Source organism: Neomonachus schauinslandi, chromosome 9 (assembly GCF_002201575.2).
Source record: "Neomonachus schauinslandi chromosome 9, ASM220157v2, whole genome shotgun sequence".
In the NCBI taxonomy this organism is placed as follows: domain Eukaryota; kingdom Metazoa; phylum Chordata; class Mammalia; order Carnivora; family Phocidae; genus Neomonachus; species Neomonachus schauinslandi.
Genome location: NC_058411.1, coordinates 115641717 through 115661899, shown reverse-complemented (window position 1 = coordinate 115661899; position 20183 = coordinate 115641717). Strand labels below are relative to the sequence as shown.

Here is a 20183-nt window from a genome sequence, read left to right as displayed (position 1 = left end):
AAATAAATAAATAAATAAATAAATAAATAAATAAATAAATAAATAAATAAATAAATAAATGGAACTAATAAATACCTAAAACATCTTCAAAAATCCCTATGTATTTTATACCAATTTATGAAATGAAGTTCATATAATGTTATGATTTATTCTACTTGACTCTCAAGTAACAACAGAGTGACGTATTTCCAGATGGAAGGGTACACAGAAACCGAAGTGGGGGAGATGTAGAGTTAAATAACAGTCCTAACAAAAAACATTCTTATTAAAAATGCTGTTACAGCGGCGCCTGGGTGGCTTAGTCCGTGAAGCATCCGACTCTTGGTTTCTGCTCAGGTCATGATCTCAGAGTTGTGGGATTGAGCCCCATGCTCAGCATGGAGTCTGCTTGGGATTCTCTCTCTTTCTCCCTCTCCCTCCCCCCTTACTTGCACACACGCATGTGCCCTTTCTCTCTCTCTCTCTAAAATAAATAAATAGAATCTTTTTTTTTTTAAATGCCGTTACCAATGCAAAGCAAAAACAAATCTGTAAAGAGTTTCTACTTCCAAGAATGGCAAATCTGGAAATTCATCTAGCCCTCCCATTGAGGACAACTAAAAGAAGCAGATAAAACATTTAAAGATGAATAAATCTTAGAAGTATCAGAAATAACATGATGCTAAAGAATTATGCGGCCAGAATCTGAGGAAGGCTAAGTGAATAGAGATGTCCAGATGAGCAATGCTATGTATCCGAAGCTATTCTTCCCTGATGGTAACTGTCAGTAAGGAAAGCCTCCAAAAAAACAAAAAAAAGAAAAAATGCTACTTTTCAAAGCCTTGGGTAGGGGAGAGGGGGGACCCGGACCTGGAGTCCAGAGCCCACCAGAAGAGAAGGGGATAGCCATAAAACCCCCACACTTTGGGTTAGGATCCCAACAGGAAAAATCCCAAGAGGAAGATTAACTATGCAGTGCTGTTTATTTTACAGATTATAGCTTAGCATGAAATATCTCAGTCAATGAAACTGGACTGAGATGAGCCCAGATAGTTACTTACCCCAATTACCTAGAAGACCAACCCTCCCTCCTCTAATCTCTGGAGAATAATATCTTAGGCCTCAAATGGATTCAAGAAATAATTTTTTAAATATAATGTCCAGTACATAATGGCATAGGAGACTAGATAACATGACTAAAAAAACTACCAGAAATAACCCACAACAGAAAGAGGTCCACAGAGTCTCCAGATATTAGAGTTATAAGACACAGGTTTTAAAATAACCATACTTGTTGGGCGCCTGGGTGGCTCAGATGGTTAAGCGTCTGCCTTCGGCTCAGGTCATGATCTCAGGGTCCTGGGATCGAGTCCCGCATCGGGCTCCCTGCTCCTTGGGAGCCTGCTTCTCCCTCTGCCTCTCTCTCTCTCTCTCTGTCTCTCATGAATAAATAAATAAAAATAAATAAATAAAATAAAATAAAATAAAATAAAATAACCATACTTGTTATACGAAAACAATGAATTGTAGATCACTACATCAAAAACTAATGATGTATTGTATGGTGACTAACATAACATAATAAAATAAAATTTAAAAAAATAAATAAAATAAAATTTCATCTTCCTGCCCTCAAAAAAAAATAAAATAAATAAAATAAAATAAAATAACCATACTTACTTATGTTTGAAAAGATAAGACACTGAGTATTTCAGCAGAGTATTGAAAACTATTTTTAAAAACAAAGATTAGAACTGTTAAATATAGTAATTAAAATTATAAGAATTCAATGAATAGGTTTACTAGCAGACTAGACTCAGATGAAAAAAGAATTACTAAACAATATCTAGAATGAAAAACTGAGGAGCAAAAGCTTAGAAAACATAAATGAGAAGGTGAAAAGACTTACAGGATAGAGAGAAGGTCTGACACAGGTGGAAGGAGTCCCCAAAATAGAAGAGATAATAGGACACAGACAACATTTGAAGAAATACTGACTGACTGAAAAATTTCCAGAACTGACAAAAGATATCAAGCCACAGATTTTTTAAAAAGTCCTGCTTTGAAAGTTGCTGAGAGTAGATCTTAAATGTTCTTACCTACCCAACATGCACACACACACACACACACACACATAGGTAATTATATGAGATGATGGATTTGTTAACTAACCAACTAACATTTGCTTTGCATTGGTAACGGCATTTAAAAAAAAAAGATTCTATTTATTTATTTGTGGTAATTATTTTGCAATATATACATGTACCAAATCATCATACTGTACATCTTAAGCTTACACAATGTTATATGTCAATTATAGCTAAATAAAGCTAGAAAAAATAAATAAAAATACAGAGTCCTGCTAACCCCAAGGAAGATAAATAAAAAGAAACACATTTCTATGCACTTGTAAAATTTGTGTAAGATAAAAACAAAAAAGTATCTCAAAAACAAACTAAGAGGAAATACAAAAATTGATTAGCTTTAATGGAACAATAACTATACTTCCAGCTGACTTCAAAAGAATTAATATAAGCTGAATTACAATGGAATAATATTTTTAAAGAAAATTCCTCCCGAAAGTATTTTTCTAAAATGGAGAAGAAATAAGACATTTTCAGACACACAAAAATGTAATTCATAACCACAGAGATGCATTAAGGAAAATATTAAGGGCTATTCTTCAGGTAGGAGAAAAATGATGATAGATAATAAATGAAAAACATAGAAAAAAATGAAATATTAAGTATGTGAAAAAATCTAAATACTGGCTATATATAACAATACTATGTCTTGTATGTTAAAAATGTGTATGTGTAAAATTGTAAAACACAATAAAAACATGATAATTTTAAATCAGAAGAGGCTAAATAAAGTTAAAGGGATCTAAGGTCCTTGCATTGCTTAGGAGAGAATAAAAATACTAAATAATATTAGATTTTGGTAAGTCAAAAATGGATGTTTTAATATTCTAACTACTATTAAAAATGTGTATAACATATACACTATTTATATGGATTAAATATATACTAAAAATGTGTGTAACTTCTAAGCCAAAAAGTGGGGAGGGGCTGGGGTGTTAAATAATAAAAAACGTATCAGCCCAAATAAAGATGGAATGTAGAAGAACAGAGAACAGGCGGAACAAATAAAAAACACTGAGAAGTGGTCAATTTAAATAAAAATACATCAGCAATTGCCTTAAATACCTAAATGATCCGTATGAAAGACAAACATCATCATATTGGAATTTTAAAAAACTATTTACAACTTGTAAGAAATATATCAAAAATACAGGAATACAGAATGATTGAGGGTAAAAGGCTAAAAAATGATACACTAGGGGACTCCTGGGTGGCTCAGTCGTTTAAGTGTCCAACTCTTGATTTTGGCTCAGGTAATGATCTCAGGGTCCTGGAATCAAGCCCAGTGTCAGGCTCTGTGCTCAGCAGGGAGTCTGCTTGAGATTCTAACTCTCCCTCTGCCCCTCCCCCCTCACGTGCACTCTCTTCTCTTTCTCTCTCTCTAAAATAAATAAATCTTTTAAAATAGTAAATAAATAAAGATACACTAAGCAAATACTAACTTTGCCACAGAACTGCAGGAGACATTTTTTTAGGCACACATAAAGCATTTATAAAATCCCATCATATACGAAGTTATATAATCATACACAAGTTTCAAAAAAAGTGTCAAAGGTCAATCAGGATATATACTCTGAATGCAATGCAGAAACCAGTAAAAATGCTGATGTGTTTGGAAATTTAAAAACCAATGAAAACAAAAAAATAATTCTCAGGGAATTTTAAAAATACTTTGAAATAAGTAATGGACTATCACTATATAGCAGCAGTGCAGGATACAGCTTAAGCCTTGCTTAAAAACAAATTTAAAAATCTTTTTAAGCTCATATATTAGAAAAGACAGAGTGAGAAAATGAGATAAGCATTAACCTCAAGAAGATGGGGGGGGGGGCGGAATCAACCTAAACCCAATTCCATAGGAAAAAGAAAGAAATAATAAAGATATGAGAAAGAGCAAAAAAGCCAAAATTTCTCTCTCTGAAAAGACTAATTAAACTGATAAACCCATGGCAGGCCAATCAAGAAAAAAAAAGAAATTATTCTAAGTTAGCCTTGAAAAGAAGCTAACACTAGAGAATAATACAAATTAGAACTAGATAGAAACTTCCTCAACATGAGAAAGGCTATTTATGAAAAACCCACAGCTAACATTATACTCAATAGTGAAAGACTAAAGCTTTCCCCCTAAATTCAGGAGCAAGACAAGAATGCCCACCTTTTCTACTTCTATTGAACTTAGTACTGGAAGAACTAGCTAAAGCAGTAAAAAGGAATATAAGGCATCCAAATCGGAAAGGAAGAAGTAAAATCATCTTGGTTCATAGATAACATGATCTAATATGTAGGAAACCACACCAAAAAAAACTACAGGAGACAAATAAAATTCTGCCAAGCTGCTGGATATTAATTCAACACACAAAATGTATTAAAAGTGTAGTGTACATTTCTCTATACCAGCAACAAATTTCTAACAATTTCCAAAAGGGAAATTAAGAATTCCGTTTTATATGGCATAAAAAATACTTAGAAATAAATTTAATCAAGAAGGCACAAGACTTGTACACTGAAAAATCACAAAACATTGCTGAAAGAAAAACTGCAGAAAGAAGGTCTAAGTAAATGGAAAAGATATCCTTTGCTCATGGACTGGAAAACTTAATATTATTAAAATGACAATTCTGTCCAAATCAATATACAAATTCAATGCAATTCCTATAAAACTATTGCTTACCAAAGTAGAAAAATCCATCCCCAAATTTATACTGAATTTCAAAGGATACCAAATTGTCAAATCAATCTTGAAAAACAAGAACAGATTTGGAGGATTCACACTTCCCAATATCAAAACTTACTACAAAGCTAACATAATCACAATGTATGGTTTGCTACTGGCATGAGGATAGGCAAATAGACCAATAGAACAGAATTGGGAGCCTAAAAATAAACTCTCACATCAATGGTCAGTTGATTTTCAAAAAGGGTACCAAGACCATTCAATGGTGAAAGGACAGTCTTTTCAGTAAGTAGTGTTGGGAAACTGGATGCACACATGTAGAAGAATGAAATTGAACTCTTAGTACAAAAATTAACTCAAAATGGATCAAAACCTAAGTTTAAGAGCTAAAACTATAACCCCTTAGAAAGAAAAACAGGTGCTAATCTTCATGACTTTGGATGTAGCAATGGTCTCTTAAATGGACACAGAAAGCAAATATGACACCAAATGCACAGGCAACAAAAGAAAAAATGGATAAAATGGACTTCATTAAAATTAAAAACTTATGCATCACTGAATCCTATCAAGAAAGTGAAAAGATAACCCAAAGAATGGGATGACATATTTGCAAATCACCTGATACGGTTCAATGTGCAGAATATTTAAAGAATTCCTTTTTCTTTTTTTTTTTCTTTCTTTTTTTTTTTTTTAAGATTTTATTCAATTGAGAGCGCAAGTGAGAAAGCACAAGCCTGGGGAGCAGCAGAGGGAGAAGCAGACTCCCCACTGAGCAGGGAGCCTGATATAGGGCTCGATCCCAGGACCCTGAGATCATGAACTGAGCCGAAGGCAGACGCTTAACCAACTGTCCACCCAAGCGTCCCTTAAAGAATTCCTAAAACTCAACATCAAGAGTTTAAAAGTGGGCAAAGGACTTAAATAGACATATCCCCCAAAAAGATATACAAATGGTCAAAATGACATGAAAAGAGGCTCAATATCATTTGTCATTAGGGAAACTGAAATGAAAATCACAAGATAATACTTCTCACCCATTAGGATGGCTGTAATTTAAAAAAACATGAAAAATAACAAATGTTGGTGAGGACATGGAGAAATTGGAACCCTTATCTACTGCTGGTGGGAATATAAAATGGTACAGCCACTCTGGAAAACATTTTGGAGTTTCCTCAAAGAACTACCATATGACCCTGCAATTCCACTCCCAATTTTAAAAACAAGAACTCAAACAGATCTGTACACCAATGTTCACAGTAACATTATTCATAATAACTGAAAGGTAGAAACAATCCGAATGTTTGTTAATAGATGAATAGATAAACTATATGTGGTATGTATGAAAGATTATTCAGCCATAAAAAGAAATGAAGTTCTGATACATGTTACAACATGGAAAAAACCCTGGAAACATAATCCTTAGTAAAATAAGCCAGACACAAAAAGGCAAATTTTGGTTCCACCTATATGTGGTACCTGGTGTCATCAAGCTAATTCCCAGGGACCGGGGGAGGGGAAAATGGGGAATTACCGCTTAATGGTACAGAGTTTCTGTTTGGAGTGGTAAAAAAGTTTTGGAAATAGATAGTGGAGATGTTGTGCAACATTCTCTGAACTGTACACTTCAAAGTGATTAAAATGGCGAATTTTGTGTTGTACATATTCTGCCACAAAAAAAAAAAAGATATAATAAAAGACATTTATCTATCCAATTCCACACCCCATGCAACAAAACATTTTTTAGTTTCTTGAGACCCTTTTAACGTTATTTATGGAAATACAAGCAAACAAACCCTGTTATTCTAATGCCCGTAGTCCCTCATTGCTTGAAAAAAAAAGACAGCAAGTTTTCAAGTGTGTACATTTTTCTTTTTTACTGTGCACACTGTGCAGTGCTCACTATATAAACATGAACTTTAAAGAGCAAACTAAATAACACACATGAGCACAATAATGATTTCATTAATAATATTTTAATGAAAAAGAGCATAACCATTCTACCATACCTGGTTCATTTATTCTGCCAAATGTATGCCTAGTGTTGTGTTTTCTGGTCTTGAAACAGGTTTCACAAAAATCAAAGTCATCACAGTTCCTGCATTTGAATCTAGATCCATTGATAGGAAACATCTGACAGCCATCACACCTATTTTTAAAACAACCATTGCGTTGATAAGAAAAAGATAACGTCATTTATTAAATTAAGGCAATTTATTAAATTTAATTCCAAAGAAAACGATTCCTCCCAAACAAATCTAGCAATATAAAAATTAACTCACGTAACCCCAGGATGAACACTAGGCACCAACTCCATTTCTGACAACAGCCCAGTCCAGTGAGACTGCTGAGGAAAGTCGACAATGACATCTTTTCCATTTGCACTGAAAGCTAGGACACAATAGAAACTGCTGAAACATCTTAATCACCAATAAAAGCCTAATGTTAAAATTTAAACTATACCTAATCATATGATAATTATACCGTAGTCATTTACGTTTTACAAAGAGTAGTTCTCTTTTAGAGAGACATACTAAGATACTTATGGATGAACTAACACATGACCTCAATCAGGGATTAGCTTCAAAATAATCAAGGGAGGGAAACATGGATGAAACAACTTTGGCCAGGGGTTGACAACTATTAAAGCCAAGTGATGGGCACAAGGAGGTTCTTTATGCTATATTCTCTACTTTTGTATATGTCTGAAATTTTCCACAATAAGTTTGTTTCTTTGTTTTTAATTACAACAAGTCAAAAACTCCATTTAGTATCTTAGGAAATAAAAATCACAATAATAATGTCAAGAGATCTCTTGTCCTTTGGTAAGAACACTCTGCTACTCAAACATTAACTTCTGAACCAAGTTCTTATTTTTAAAACTTATCTGTGTTTTGACTTATAAAGCTTTTAAGAACCTCTTAAGTAAAGAAAAATGTTAAAGTAAAATGTTAAATAAGCCATTTGTTCTTATGTAACTTGAGACATTCTAACACTCCCAACACACTGGGGAAGCACCACCATTATGGCCATTTCTAATCTAAGCTATTCAACCATAAGAGTTTTGTACAAGGTTCAAACAAAACAAAACAGGATCTCTCTACGGCCTTAAAAGAGTTTAAAGATAAAATAAAACCAGATGCATTTTTAATTACTTCTCATGTGATTGTTAAAATGGACATAGGAGACCTTTTAAAGTATACCATGTGTTTGATTTGAAATCTCAATAATATCACATTAAATATAAACTGAAAAGAATTTTGTGTTTCCAGTTCTTAACTCACATCATTTGCACATTTCCGTTTCTTAAATTTAGTCCTAAATTTTATTATAGCAGAGAGGAGAGAGAGACAGAAATACTCCCCAACTGAGGGAGGTGGCCAGACACTCACACATAGGCCATTTGGCAGAATGACAGAACAAGTTTACAGAACACCAACATCAAACAAGGTTATCCTGTGACTGTGACAGATCAAGACAAAAGCAAAACCACTCTTTAGTCAGTCTGATCAAGTTCAAATCTAATCCAAACCACAAACACAATCAGATACCCTCCCTAACCCCCCACTTCCCCCATCCTGGTTAGTATGAACAACTGCTTCCTTGCCAATCATTAACTCCACCCTAGCTCCATTTTTCCCCTGCCTTATAGATTAATATTTATTAAGATACCCATTCTTAGAATTACCCCACTCCTTTGAAGCCTTCCCAAAATATCCAACACAAACCCCATTAGTCCTTTGTTATACCCACTTACGGAGACACCCTATTTTCCAGGGTATGCATCCTCCCGAGTGGTAATGAGTTAATAAACCTGACTCTGTTCAACTATAGGTGTGTTCCTGGACTAGAGAGCACTGACAAGCAAAAAAAAAAAAAAAATGCTATTTATATATCATAGACTTTCTTCTTCATACTTGTTTTTCTTGCCCTTGAATGAAAAAAAGTGAGTTTACTACATTAGCTGATGAAAAGCTAACATCTGGAATTTTGTTGCCTGGATAATATTACCTTTCACAACCCCCACACTTTGATGAGTCACAGATCCCCACTTGTATTTTGGTGTGGTGACTGAGGCTTTGACGCGAACTTTATCACCAATCTTTATGTGAGATGGAGAACTTGGTGGAGGATAGCCTAGAGATTACAACAATAAGTAAACTATAATTAGTATTTATTCCTGAGAACTCTGTCTCTCCTTAAGAAAAAGCAAAAGAACTTTAGAATGGGCTTACCAATAAGTTCCACATGAATATACCTAACCCAGTAAGTGCCTCCTTTCTGCTGCCAATCACACTGAACATTGAGGTCATGTAGTCCATCTCTATCCAATTTGATAACTTTGCCCACGTCTCCTTCACACACTTCTTCATATGTTCGACAGCATCTAACCATCATTCCCACCTAAGATTAAAATTAAAATAAAAATCCAATCCAGTGTATAGATGAAATGAACAATTATAAGTAGCATTATTCTATTTCTAAGAAAGGATTTCCTCTAGCACCCAGAGTGTATTCTCAAAATCATTTTACACTAAAAGGAACCAGGGATCTTTAGAAAACTGGCTGGCTCAAGGTCTGGGGCAGGAAATACATAAATGAACATGGATCAACTTGTGCCATAAAGCAAGGGAGCTCTCAAAGATCAGAGTGTTCATTCAAAAGAACAACTTGATCAACAGGACTAATGGTTGAAACACATCAAATACTTATCAGCCAATAAATTCATCACAATGATAATAAGCAAAATTTCTTGGTCACCTTTGTAAGTTCCATGGCACCAATTCACCATTCTGAAAATTGATAAAGCAAAACTAAAACAAAACAAGCATTTATTCTGCCTTTCTTATATAAAATGTATTATAACGAGTAACTAGAGTTGATTTAAAAAGAGTTCTTCAAAGAATAAACTCCAGCTAATAAATCTGGAAGGCATGACAAAGTTAGAAAACCACTATTGTGCAAGCCCTCATGATGAATCTAGGTGATGACATGAATGGCTATCAAAGCACAAAAACGTACAACAGAGAACTCCTTAACAGATGGAAGTAGACGAAAAAGACCTAACCAACAACACTGCCTGCTGGTCCATATGATGCATTCATGCCTAAGGCACTGCCTGAGTCCAAGAGCTCCCCTCAACCCCACCAGACCTCATTTTGACTTTACAGGAAATGCAGAGGAGGGAGGAAGACGTGATGCCACAAATAAATGACATGAAAAGGAGAAAAAAGGGGGACAACTGTTCTAGATTAAAAGGCATTTCAGAAAGACATCACCCAAATGTAAGGTGTATGACCTTGTTTGATCCAAATTCAAAAATTACTGTTTTAAAAAGCAGTTTCTGAGAAAACTGGGGAAATCTGAGCAAGCACTGGGTATAAGATGATATTATGGAATTACTGTTTATTTTGTTACCTAATATTAGGTAACAGTAATGTTGTTATGTTAAATCCTTTATCAGGGTGCCTGGCTGGCACACCCAGTAGAGCATGGGACTCTTGATCTTGGGGTCGTGAGTTCAAGCCCCACACTGGGGATACAGCTTACTTTAAAAAAAAAAAAAGACAGGGGCGCCTGGGTGGCTCAGATGGTTAAGCGTCTGTCTTCGGCTTAGGTCATGATCCCAGGGTCCTGGGATTGAGCCCCGCATTGGGCTCCCTGCTCCGCAGGAAGCCTGCTTCTCCCTCCTCCACTCCCCCTGCTTGTGTTCCCTCTCTTGCTGTGTCTCTCTCTGTCATATAAATAAAAATCTTTAAAAAAGACAAATCCTTTATCTATTAGGACTACATACTGACATATTTACAGATGAAATGAGATGATTTCTGAGATTTTCTCTGAAGTATACTAACCAGAAAAGAATTAAAACAAGAAAAGAAAGGATTTAAGATGCATAAAGGACTACATAAAGAGCCTAACTAGATTTTAAAAATTAGTTGGCAATAAGAATGATGTAAGAAAAACAAGCAAAAATAGATTTTTTAGGTGTCCAAATGGGGATAATTGAGAAGCACATATGTCTGTGCCATGTCGTTACGGACAAACCACCTTTTGCTCTCTAGCTCTGGTACCCCTTGTTCATCTTCTGTTCCTCTGTCCTCTGCTCCAGTAACAGTGGCCTCCTTGCTGGGGGCTATGCCCTCCCCCACCAGGCTTCTGACTTTCTAAGATGCTCGAACACTGACTGGAAACCTGAGTAAAGCTCCAGGCTAAGACATTTACTCACCTGAATATTCTCTCTCACATACACAGCATAATCATCATTACTCAAGAAATCAGCTCGTTTTTTGTATGTCTGGCTCTCTGTTACAACAGCACCAGTAGACTACAAGAGATAAATATATTTTTTTAAAAATTGTGAGCCAGATAAACCTACTTAAAAAGAAGTATGTGAAATCTTTAATATTAAAAAATAAAGTATGAAATATTATGCTGTATTTTCACTATAAAATTCTTCATTTAAAAAATATTAAACAATATAGTAAACAGAATGAATATGAAAAGCTAAAAGTATGGAAAATTTGAGTTATTTCCAAATTAATCCCATGAAATGATTTACTTAAATCAGAAGTCACTGTGTCATATAAAACATGCTTTTTAAATAAAGCACAGTCTAATGGCTACCCAACATCACTAGATGTTGGAACAAGGGTCTGCTTTAAAGCTAAAGTAATTAAGGCACAGAAAACCCAGTCAGCACTTAGCAGCTTCATTATGTGTGCGGAAGAACGGCAGAGAGGCCCCATGGAAGAGCATGCAGGAAACCCAGAGCACAGATCAGGTTGACACAGGAGGTGGGGCAACCACACAGGAGGCACTGACCACAGCGTAGGCCGAGTCGTCCACATCCTCCACCACCTCCTCATCTGAACACTCCTCAGACCCTGTGTCTGCATCCGAGAGATCTGTGACCTGCACATCAGCATGGTCCAGGAGCCACCCAACCAAGGCCTCCACGCCTACAAGCAAGCACACAGTGCACCCACAGTGAGGTCCACAGCACCAGCCTGCCTGTAGGCTGCTGATGTTAGCATTTTAAGGTAAACCTACAAACAAATGTGTGGGCACAGTAAGTGAAGCACCCACAAGGAAAACAATATACCTGGCAAGCCAGCAGCATTCCCAGAGGCACCAGTGAGTGACTTCAGCGCAAACTCTATGTTCCTTCTAGGAAATCCCATTTCCATGAGCTGAACCACAATAGGCAGAGCAGGGGCAGGTGACTGTTTGCGCTTCTTTGCTCTGACAGGGCGAACATGCTGCACAGGGACAGGCGTTGTGGCCTCACTGGAGCTGCAGTCTTCAAACACTGGGCTTGACGGGTGAGTGGACTCCACAGCCAAACACTGACATACAGCCAGAGCTGCAGCCTGGACAAATGAGAGTGGAGCTGGGAGGTTTATAAAAGTCAAGAGACTGGGGTGCCTGGCTGGCTCAATTGGTAGAGCATGCGGCTCTGGATCATGGGGTCGTGAGTTCAAGCCCCACCTTGGGTGCAGAGCCTACTTTAAGAAAATAAATAAAAAATATTTTTTAAGAAAAGTCAAGAGTCTTAAGCAGTCTAAGCAAATGGAAATTACGAGCTTCCACTATGAAATGCAGTACAAAAGTACAGGAAACTCAGACTTACATGTGTTATTTTTAAATGAATGGATAAAATATGTTAACAAACAACAAAGACAACTTTCATAGTTTAATGCAGCGGAAAGATGTGATGGTCAAGTAACTCCTGCTTCATCATGCACAGTACCCAGTAAATTAGCCAATTATCAATGTAATTAAAGAAAACTTCACAGCCTCTCTGAGTAGGAAACAAGCTGAGCAAGTTAAATGCAGAGTGAATGGAGCTGGATGGGAAGGTAGGAGTCCCTGACCCCCTCCTCATGACCAGGCAGTGTCCACAGTCTCTTGCTCTTTTCCTCTGTAAGATAAGCCAGAGATGACATGGGATTCTTTCATGTACCATCAAGTCAGCTCTCAATGATTCACAGGTAAAAGAACCACTCTGAGTTAAACATGGTATAAAAAATAAGGGAAATAAAAAATACTGGGAAACAAATTACAATCAATCAATGAACGTATGTATTGCTGGGGTCTATAGTTGGGACTCCCTACCTCCAGTACACACAACCCTTTCCCTGAACTACTTGAAACTCTCTGCTCCTCATCTCCAGTTATTCTCATAGGGCCTAAGACTTGCTATTTTTTTTTTAAACTGAGCATGTGAGGAAGAAATTAAGAAGAAACCAAGGACTCCCGTAAGCATTTCAGTGCTTAGGAAGTGTCAAAAACCAAAGGTTTGCTGTGAGGTGTGAATAACTCAGAAGTGACAGGCTTCATCCTAAAAGCTTACAATTGTGAACTAGACTGAGTTAGAAGTTCTGGTAATGGGGACTTAGGGTGCACTGGACTAAGTCTCTACTAATAATAACTATGAACCCTGAAGAAAATATTTTCAAAAACTGTTTGAAGGTCCTGGAGAACAGCCAGAGCAATCAAAACTGGAATAGGTACAACCCTTGACCACAAGGGAAACCAGCATGCAAGCTGACAGGGCAGTGTTTATTAGACTACAATCAGAGGCTGGAATTCAGTCCTGCCAGAGCAATGAGAAGTGAGGGAGAAATCATAAAATATGCATACAGACTATCCCAAATTACTGACTGATTCCAAAACTGAGCATTTGTAAGACCCTGAAGAACCCAGCATAAAGGAAATGCAGGAAGGCTAGAGGGATTCTATGGCTACCCAGTGCTAGGGAGACAGTCTGAGGTCCCAGTCCAACCAAGTTAGATGGAGTTGGTCAAGGTGCAGAGGTTCCCACTGAAACCTCAGAAAAGATTCTAAATCCTGTAGAATGAGAATACAGAAACCAGGTCTAGCTGCAAAACAAAAATAAACCACAACAAAAAAAGTCTAGAACCAAGTCTCCAAAGGACTGGGGAGAACTGTCAGGTAATGAACCATCTATGAGAATAAAATTCCACATTCTCCAGAAAACGTTGACAGAACACAGAGGCAATACAATGTAACATCTGAAACTTCTGGAATACATTAACAACTATAGATATGTGAAGAGGCAGAACCAATAGCTGATTATAATCAAGAGAAAAAAAACTGCCAATAGTAGCAGACTGACAGCTGGCCCAGGTGGTAAAATAACCAAACAAGAAATCTAACATAACTATCAGGAACATGTTTTTTAAATATACATACAGTAAAAAATACAGAGTGAAGAGATAAGAACTGTCAGGAGAGCTTTACAGAACTATAAAATAAGGATCCAAATGGAAATATGAGGTCTGAAAATACAAAACAAAGAATTTCTTAGATGGCCTACAGCACATTTAGACCCAACAAAGCAGAACAGCCTGACCCTGAAAACAGATCAATACAGTTAGCCAAGCTGATTAACCAAAAGAAAGGCCTACAAAACAAACAAAAATGCATTAATAATCTTTCTTAGCAAAGAACAAAATAAGAACAGAACAGGAAAAAATGGTTAACAAATTTCCAAATTTGGTGGGGGGAAAAATATCAAGCCAGAGATGCACATAACTTAAATGTACCCCAAGAAGATGGAGCTAAAAAATACATACACATCTTAGTCAAATTGCAGAAAAATAAAACAAAAAAAATCATGAAATATTAAATGCAGCCAAAGGGGGAGAAAAAGGCATTTCATACAGAACAATAAGAATGATAGGTTGAGGGGCTTGTGTGTGGCTCAGTCAGTTAAGTGTTTGCCTTCCACTCAGGTCATGATCTCAGGGTCCTGGGATGAGCCCCACATCGGGCTCCCTACTCACCAGGGAGTCTGCTTCTCCCTCTCCCTCTGCCCTTTCCCTCTACTTGTGCTTGCTCCCTCTTTCCCTCTCTGTCTCAAATAAATCAATAAAATCTTTAAAAAATAATAAAAAAGAAAAAAAGAATGATGGTTGAATTTCCATCAGAATCAATAGAGACAGTCAAAACAATGGAAGATCTCTATGGGGCGCCTGGGTGGCTCAGTTGGTTAAACGGCTGCCTTCAGCTCAGGTCATGATCTCAGGGTCCTGGGATGGAGTCCCATATTGGGCTCCCTACTCCGTGGGCAGTCTGCTTCTCCCTCTCCCTCTGCTGCTCTCTTGCTCGCACTCTCTCTCTCAAATAAATGAATAAAATCTTAAAAAAAAAAAAAGATCTCTCTTTGCTACAACAGTCCTTCTCAATTCTTAAAGGCTAACTCTCCATTTCCTTCTACATCTTTTCTCTTAACACTGGGCACCTCCCAGTGTGATTCCAGGTTGCATTCTGTCCAATTCACTCTTCAATTGCTCTCAGTGTCCTCTTTTTATCTCTACAGGTGACTAGAAGCGCTGCCACACTATAGCCACTTTAACCTGAACTCTCATCTTAGTGGTTTTCAGACCTAACAAATAGTTGGCATTCAGACCGCACTGCTCCCTATCCTCATGCCCAACATTTCTTGCCTTCTCCCTTTGCACTCCACCTTCCTCCCACCTGATTGCTGTCAGCCCTCCCAACAATCTGATGCAGCTGCTTCCTCACTCCCTTAACTCCCTGCAGTCTTGGTCTCTGAGGATTTCTATTAGGGTATGTTCCACCTGCCAAATTGAGCACTCAAGGTTTTGTTTTTGTGTTTGAGATTTTATCCAGAGTTTTTTACATATTACATAGAAAGAAGGATTTTTTTTTTTTAAAGATTTTATTTATTTATTTGAGAGAGAGCATGAGCAGGGGGAGAAGCAAAGGCAGAGGGAGAAGCAGATGCCCTGCTCAGCAGGGAGCCTGATGCAGGCTCGATCCAGGACCCCCGAGATCATGACCTGAGCCAAAGACAGACGCTTAACTGACTTAAGCTACCCAGGTGCCCCAAAAGAAGGATTTTTAGAAACATCTAATCCTTCATGCTGCAGGCCATGAAAATCCACATCACTCTTAGACCTGGTCACATGTCATACTTCTATGGGAACTTGCCCACAGCCCCAGCCCCAAGTTACACTGTGCAGCACATGTGCTCTGCAACAGGGCAAGGACTGCAAGCCTGGCAGCAACAGGGCATGCCCAAGAAAGCCTTTGGAGTGAGTGGAAAAAACCTGCCAGTGTAATATTCCTAGGCCTAATGGGGCTCCTTCAATAACAATTATTTCCTAGAAAAAGATTACACCATAACTATTTGAGCATCTGACCCATGTTGAATCTCATTAACTTTTTCAAATAATTCACACATATTCAAAATAAAGTTAAACTTCAGCATGCCTGGGTGACTCGACTGGTTAAGTGTCTCTTGATTGCAGCTCAGTCATGATCTGAGGGTCGTGAGATCGAGCCCTACATCAGGCTCCGTACTCAGTGCAGAGTCTGTTGTCCCTCTACCCCCCCTGGCTTGCTCTAGACTCTCTCTCAAATAAATAAATAAATAAATAAAATCTTTAAAAAATAGTAAGATTAAACTTCAACTCACCCATCCTCTAACTAGTATTATAATGCTCTATGACAAACATGGTTAAAGCTTAACTAGTCATAAGAATTATTCTGGCGTATCGTTTAAAATTCAGAATATATCCTTAAGAAAACACACATCTAGGAAAAATATTGTTCCCGATTTAATGTAACAGATTAAAATTGCCAAGGCTGTTACTGTACCTCTAGCTCCTGCTTGTCAAATATGGCCTTCACTGGAGATGGCTGGGTGGCCGAGGCCAGTAACTGCTGCAAGAGGATCATTGGAGGCTGCGGCCCTTCAGGAGACATGTCCCCAAGGTCAGGGGATGCAGCTGCTCCATCATCTGAATTTAAAAAACAAACAAAATATGAGTAAATTATATTTCAACTCCTAACATCTCTTCACTATTAAAGATAATGCATTAAACATGTTAAACCGAATATGATCTCTACATCTTCAAGCATTGGACCATCAAAATCTTCAAGGCTCAGATATCAAAAACTAGTCTCTAAAGAATTTTCCACTCCCTGCTTTTTGGCATCTATCCTTTGTTAGTTCATGTTTCTTCAGAGCCAAAAAAAAGGGCTACCTCTCAGATTTCTGCCTTTGGTCCAATTCTTATACCTTCTCTTTCTTGGTGCACACTCATTGCTTCAGAAACCCCCCCCCCTTCTATGGACGCTCCCAAGTTTGTATTTTTAGCACTGGCTTTTCCCACTAACCCTGTTCAGGCCATAAATTGACACCAATTCCAAATATGTTGTGTGGTCAGGGTAACATCTTTTTGTCTGTTTTAATCTCAGTAGCTTTGGGTGAAGCATTTAGCACTTCCTGTTTGCCCCAGGCCCACTGAGTCCCACTGCCTCGAGCCCACTCACCATTTGAGTTTGCTGGCTGGTTGGTTGGTGACAACTTCAACTAATCCTCTAGATCAGGGGTTGGAAAATCTTTCTCTTGAAGGGAGAGTGAACAGTTCAAACTTACCAGCCACATGTCTATCACAGCTACTCAACTCTGCCACTGCAGAGTGAAAGCCACCTAAGATGACATGTAAACAAGTAGGCATGACTGTGTTCCCATAAACTTTATAAAAACTGGTGGCCATGGTAATTTGTCAAGCCCTGCTCTACACAGCTCTGTCTGGAGCCCCTACTCTGTCCCATACATGGGATAGTAACCCTGATTCAGTGTCTCCAGAGCTACTCATCAGGGTGACCAGAACAGCCAATCTAATTCCCTGGGCTCTGGTTTCCTGATCTTCTACAATTGTGGATTATCTTTAAGGTCCCTACTGTCTAATACAGAATAAATCTGCACTTTGATTAGATTTATCTTATACTCAGCACATTAAAATTAAATTCACAATACCCTCTTAAGATTAAGAAACAAAACACCCCAAACTCCACTGTATTTCCTAATTTTTGTCAAAGGCACGCCTCTCTGCCCTCTCTGTAACTCAAGCTTGAAACATCAGCCATCTTTGACTTTTCACTGGTTTCCCATGCAGTTATTATCGAAAAGACTATACTGGTACAGTGTCTACTGGAACCTTCTTTCCATTTTTCATGCCTTCCCCAGAAGACACCTTATCACTTGACACAAAAGCAATTCTCTCATTTCCATGGCCTTCATTTTTCAAATACTCCTATACCTCACTAGAAGATTTATCATCCTGAATATCAGTCCTTACCATGTGGGTCCTCACTGCAGCTCTAAGTCAGCCTTAAGTTTCACCCTGGTATTCAAGGCATTCTATCACATGAATTCAGCTGACCTCTCCAGCTTTTGGCCCACGTTAATCAATAAACCCTGAGCTCCTTGCAAAGCGAAGCACTTCAATACTCACCCATATACTCACTGCTATGTTTGTGCCCCTACCGTCTCTTCCACCAGGACAGAGCTTCCTCATCACGCTGTACCTAGGGTTTGCCACACCCTTCAAAAGCTGCCCTCCCCAGCCCTCAGCCACCAATGTCCCCAAGACACCTGTGGAACTGCAATTACACATTTCACAGGGCACTGGCATCATACACTGCACAGAGCCATCTACATTCATTTTCTCTTCTCACTCTGACCCCAGAGAGTTTGGAATCATAAATAAGGACTATCTTGCTCCCCATAATACTTTAGCACATGTCTTTTAATAGTAGATGATCAAAAAAATATTTTATAACGTTGGGGGTTTTTCCTATTCTAAGTGATATAAGGCTATTCGAGAAAACTGAATATAGGAAAGTATAAAGAAAATAAAGGCAGCTGAAATTCCACTGTCAAAGTATAGTAAGCAGATGAATCTATGGCATATCTACAAAGAGATATACATAGCAATGTGCTTTTTATTTATTTTATCATTTTCACGTTCCCATGGCTATGAACATATATATGTATCATCGTTGTGAATGATGCCGTGGTATTCCACTGTGTAGATACACCACCCAATAATGGGCATTTAGGTGTCTCCAGTTTTCAACCTAAAAACAGTACCATCAAAGAAGCCATAACGTGCCTCTGTAAACACTTATCTTCATGCCTTTTCATGTGATAAATTCCCACAAGATGACTCAGAGGTCAATGGAGAGATATAGAGAACAGAGAGATACAGATAATAGCTGTGTATGTGTGTGTGTGTATATACATTTTAAAGGGTAACATTTCCTCAAATGCCCATTAGGTGGTTGTACCAACTTAAATTCCCACTAGCAATGTGTTAAAGCAGTAATATTTTATATGTTTTATTTATAAACCCCCTGAGGGCCTTATTAAAATGCAAACCATGATTTCTTAGGTCTGGGGTGCAGCCTGAGAGTCTGTGTGTCTAACATGGTCCTATGTGCCATCAATGCTGCTGGTCCATGGGCCACACTTTAAATAACAAAACAGGAGAGCACTGTTTTTCCTCCCTTCCCAACAGATCCCCTCAATCTTTTGTCTTATAAGACAACGACACTGTCATTTGCACTTCATCGATTATTGGCCAGGTTGCACATCTCTCTCATATATTTAGAAGCCATCTGTTTCCCCTTTTACGGACTATTTATTCATGTCTTTTGCCTGTTTTCTATGGGAGAACCTGCATTCCTTACAGATCTATAAGAGCTTCCTTAAAAAGGTACCTGTATGAGCAGCTGTGACTTCCTGAACAGCTGGCTGAGACAAGATCTGCCTGAGCTGGTCCTGGTGGGAAAGCAGTGCACGGCCTGCCTTCAGGATGTACAGTTTTAACTGCTGGCACCTCAGCAGATCCAGGTCTACTTGTCCTGTGGGAGAAAAGGACTCAGCGGGAATGACACACCCTGCTTGGGCTCTTCTCACCAGCTGTATGGCCTTGGGGAAGGTGTTCTGCTTCCCAAACCAAAGTGCCATGGCTGCAAAGTGGCATAAACAATGCCCTGCCCTGTGAGAATTATCTGGCCATGCCAAATACTGTCAGTAATGAAGGACTTGTCTTTCCCAGTGTTTTGGCTAGTGCTTCTGGATAAGCATCCTCTATCTCCCCCAGGTCTTCCCCATTTCCTGCTCCCCTTGTAGCTACTTTCATGGGTTAGGGTGAGAATTAAATGGTTTAACACAGTTAGATCCATGTTAGTTATTATTAGTATAATCAAACGTTTCCCACATTGCTGAAATTTCAACTAGATACCTACGTCACAAACAAAATAGTTTCACCTTTTCTTGCCAAGACTCCTCCAAGACAGTTTTGTCGGATACTCACAACATACAGTTCTCTAACTCAACAAGATCATGGCACTCCCTGGAGTCTTATCTAAACAAATGACTGCAGTGGGGCCTGACAGCCGACTGAGGAGGAAACGAAGATAGCTGCCACAAAGATGCAGGCAGACCACAAGAACAGCTGGACTATAGTGGTGGCAACAGTGTTCCAAGGCAGGACACGCTGGAAGCCATGGAAGGCAGCATTAGCAATGTGAGATGGAACAGG

At 38.2% G+C, this 20183-nt stretch overlaps 1 protein-coding gene across 1 annotated transcript in view; it reads right to left on the bottom strand.

Moving 5' to 3' along the window:
- The window catches only part of HERC2 (HECT and RLD domain containing E3 ubiquitin protein ligase 2), a 258118-nt gene that overhangs the window by 96630 nt on the left and 141305 nt on the right, over nucleotides 1-20183 (bottom strand). Inside the window, exons 44-52 of the mRNA XM_044918185.1 lie at nucleotides 19357-19500; nucleotides 16444-16586; nucleotides 11897-12164; nucleotides 11617-11753; nucleotides 11021-11119; nucleotides 9030-9198; nucleotides 8806-8931; nucleotides 7077-7185; nucleotides 6804-6943 (exon numbers count right to left, since the gene is read on the bottom strand). Coding sequence (XP_044774120.1) covers nucleotides 6804-6943; nucleotides 7077-7185; nucleotides 8806-8931; nucleotides 9030-9198; nucleotides 11021-11119; nucleotides 11617-11753; nucleotides 11897-12164; nucleotides 16444-16586; nucleotides 19357-19500 — 1335 coding nt within the window. The remainder of the gene's footprint in view (nucleotides 1-6803; nucleotides 6944-7076; nucleotides 7186-8805; nucleotides 8932-9029; nucleotides 9199-11020; nucleotides 11120-11616; nucleotides 11754-11896; nucleotides 12165-16443; nucleotides 16587-19356; nucleotides 19501-20183) is intronic.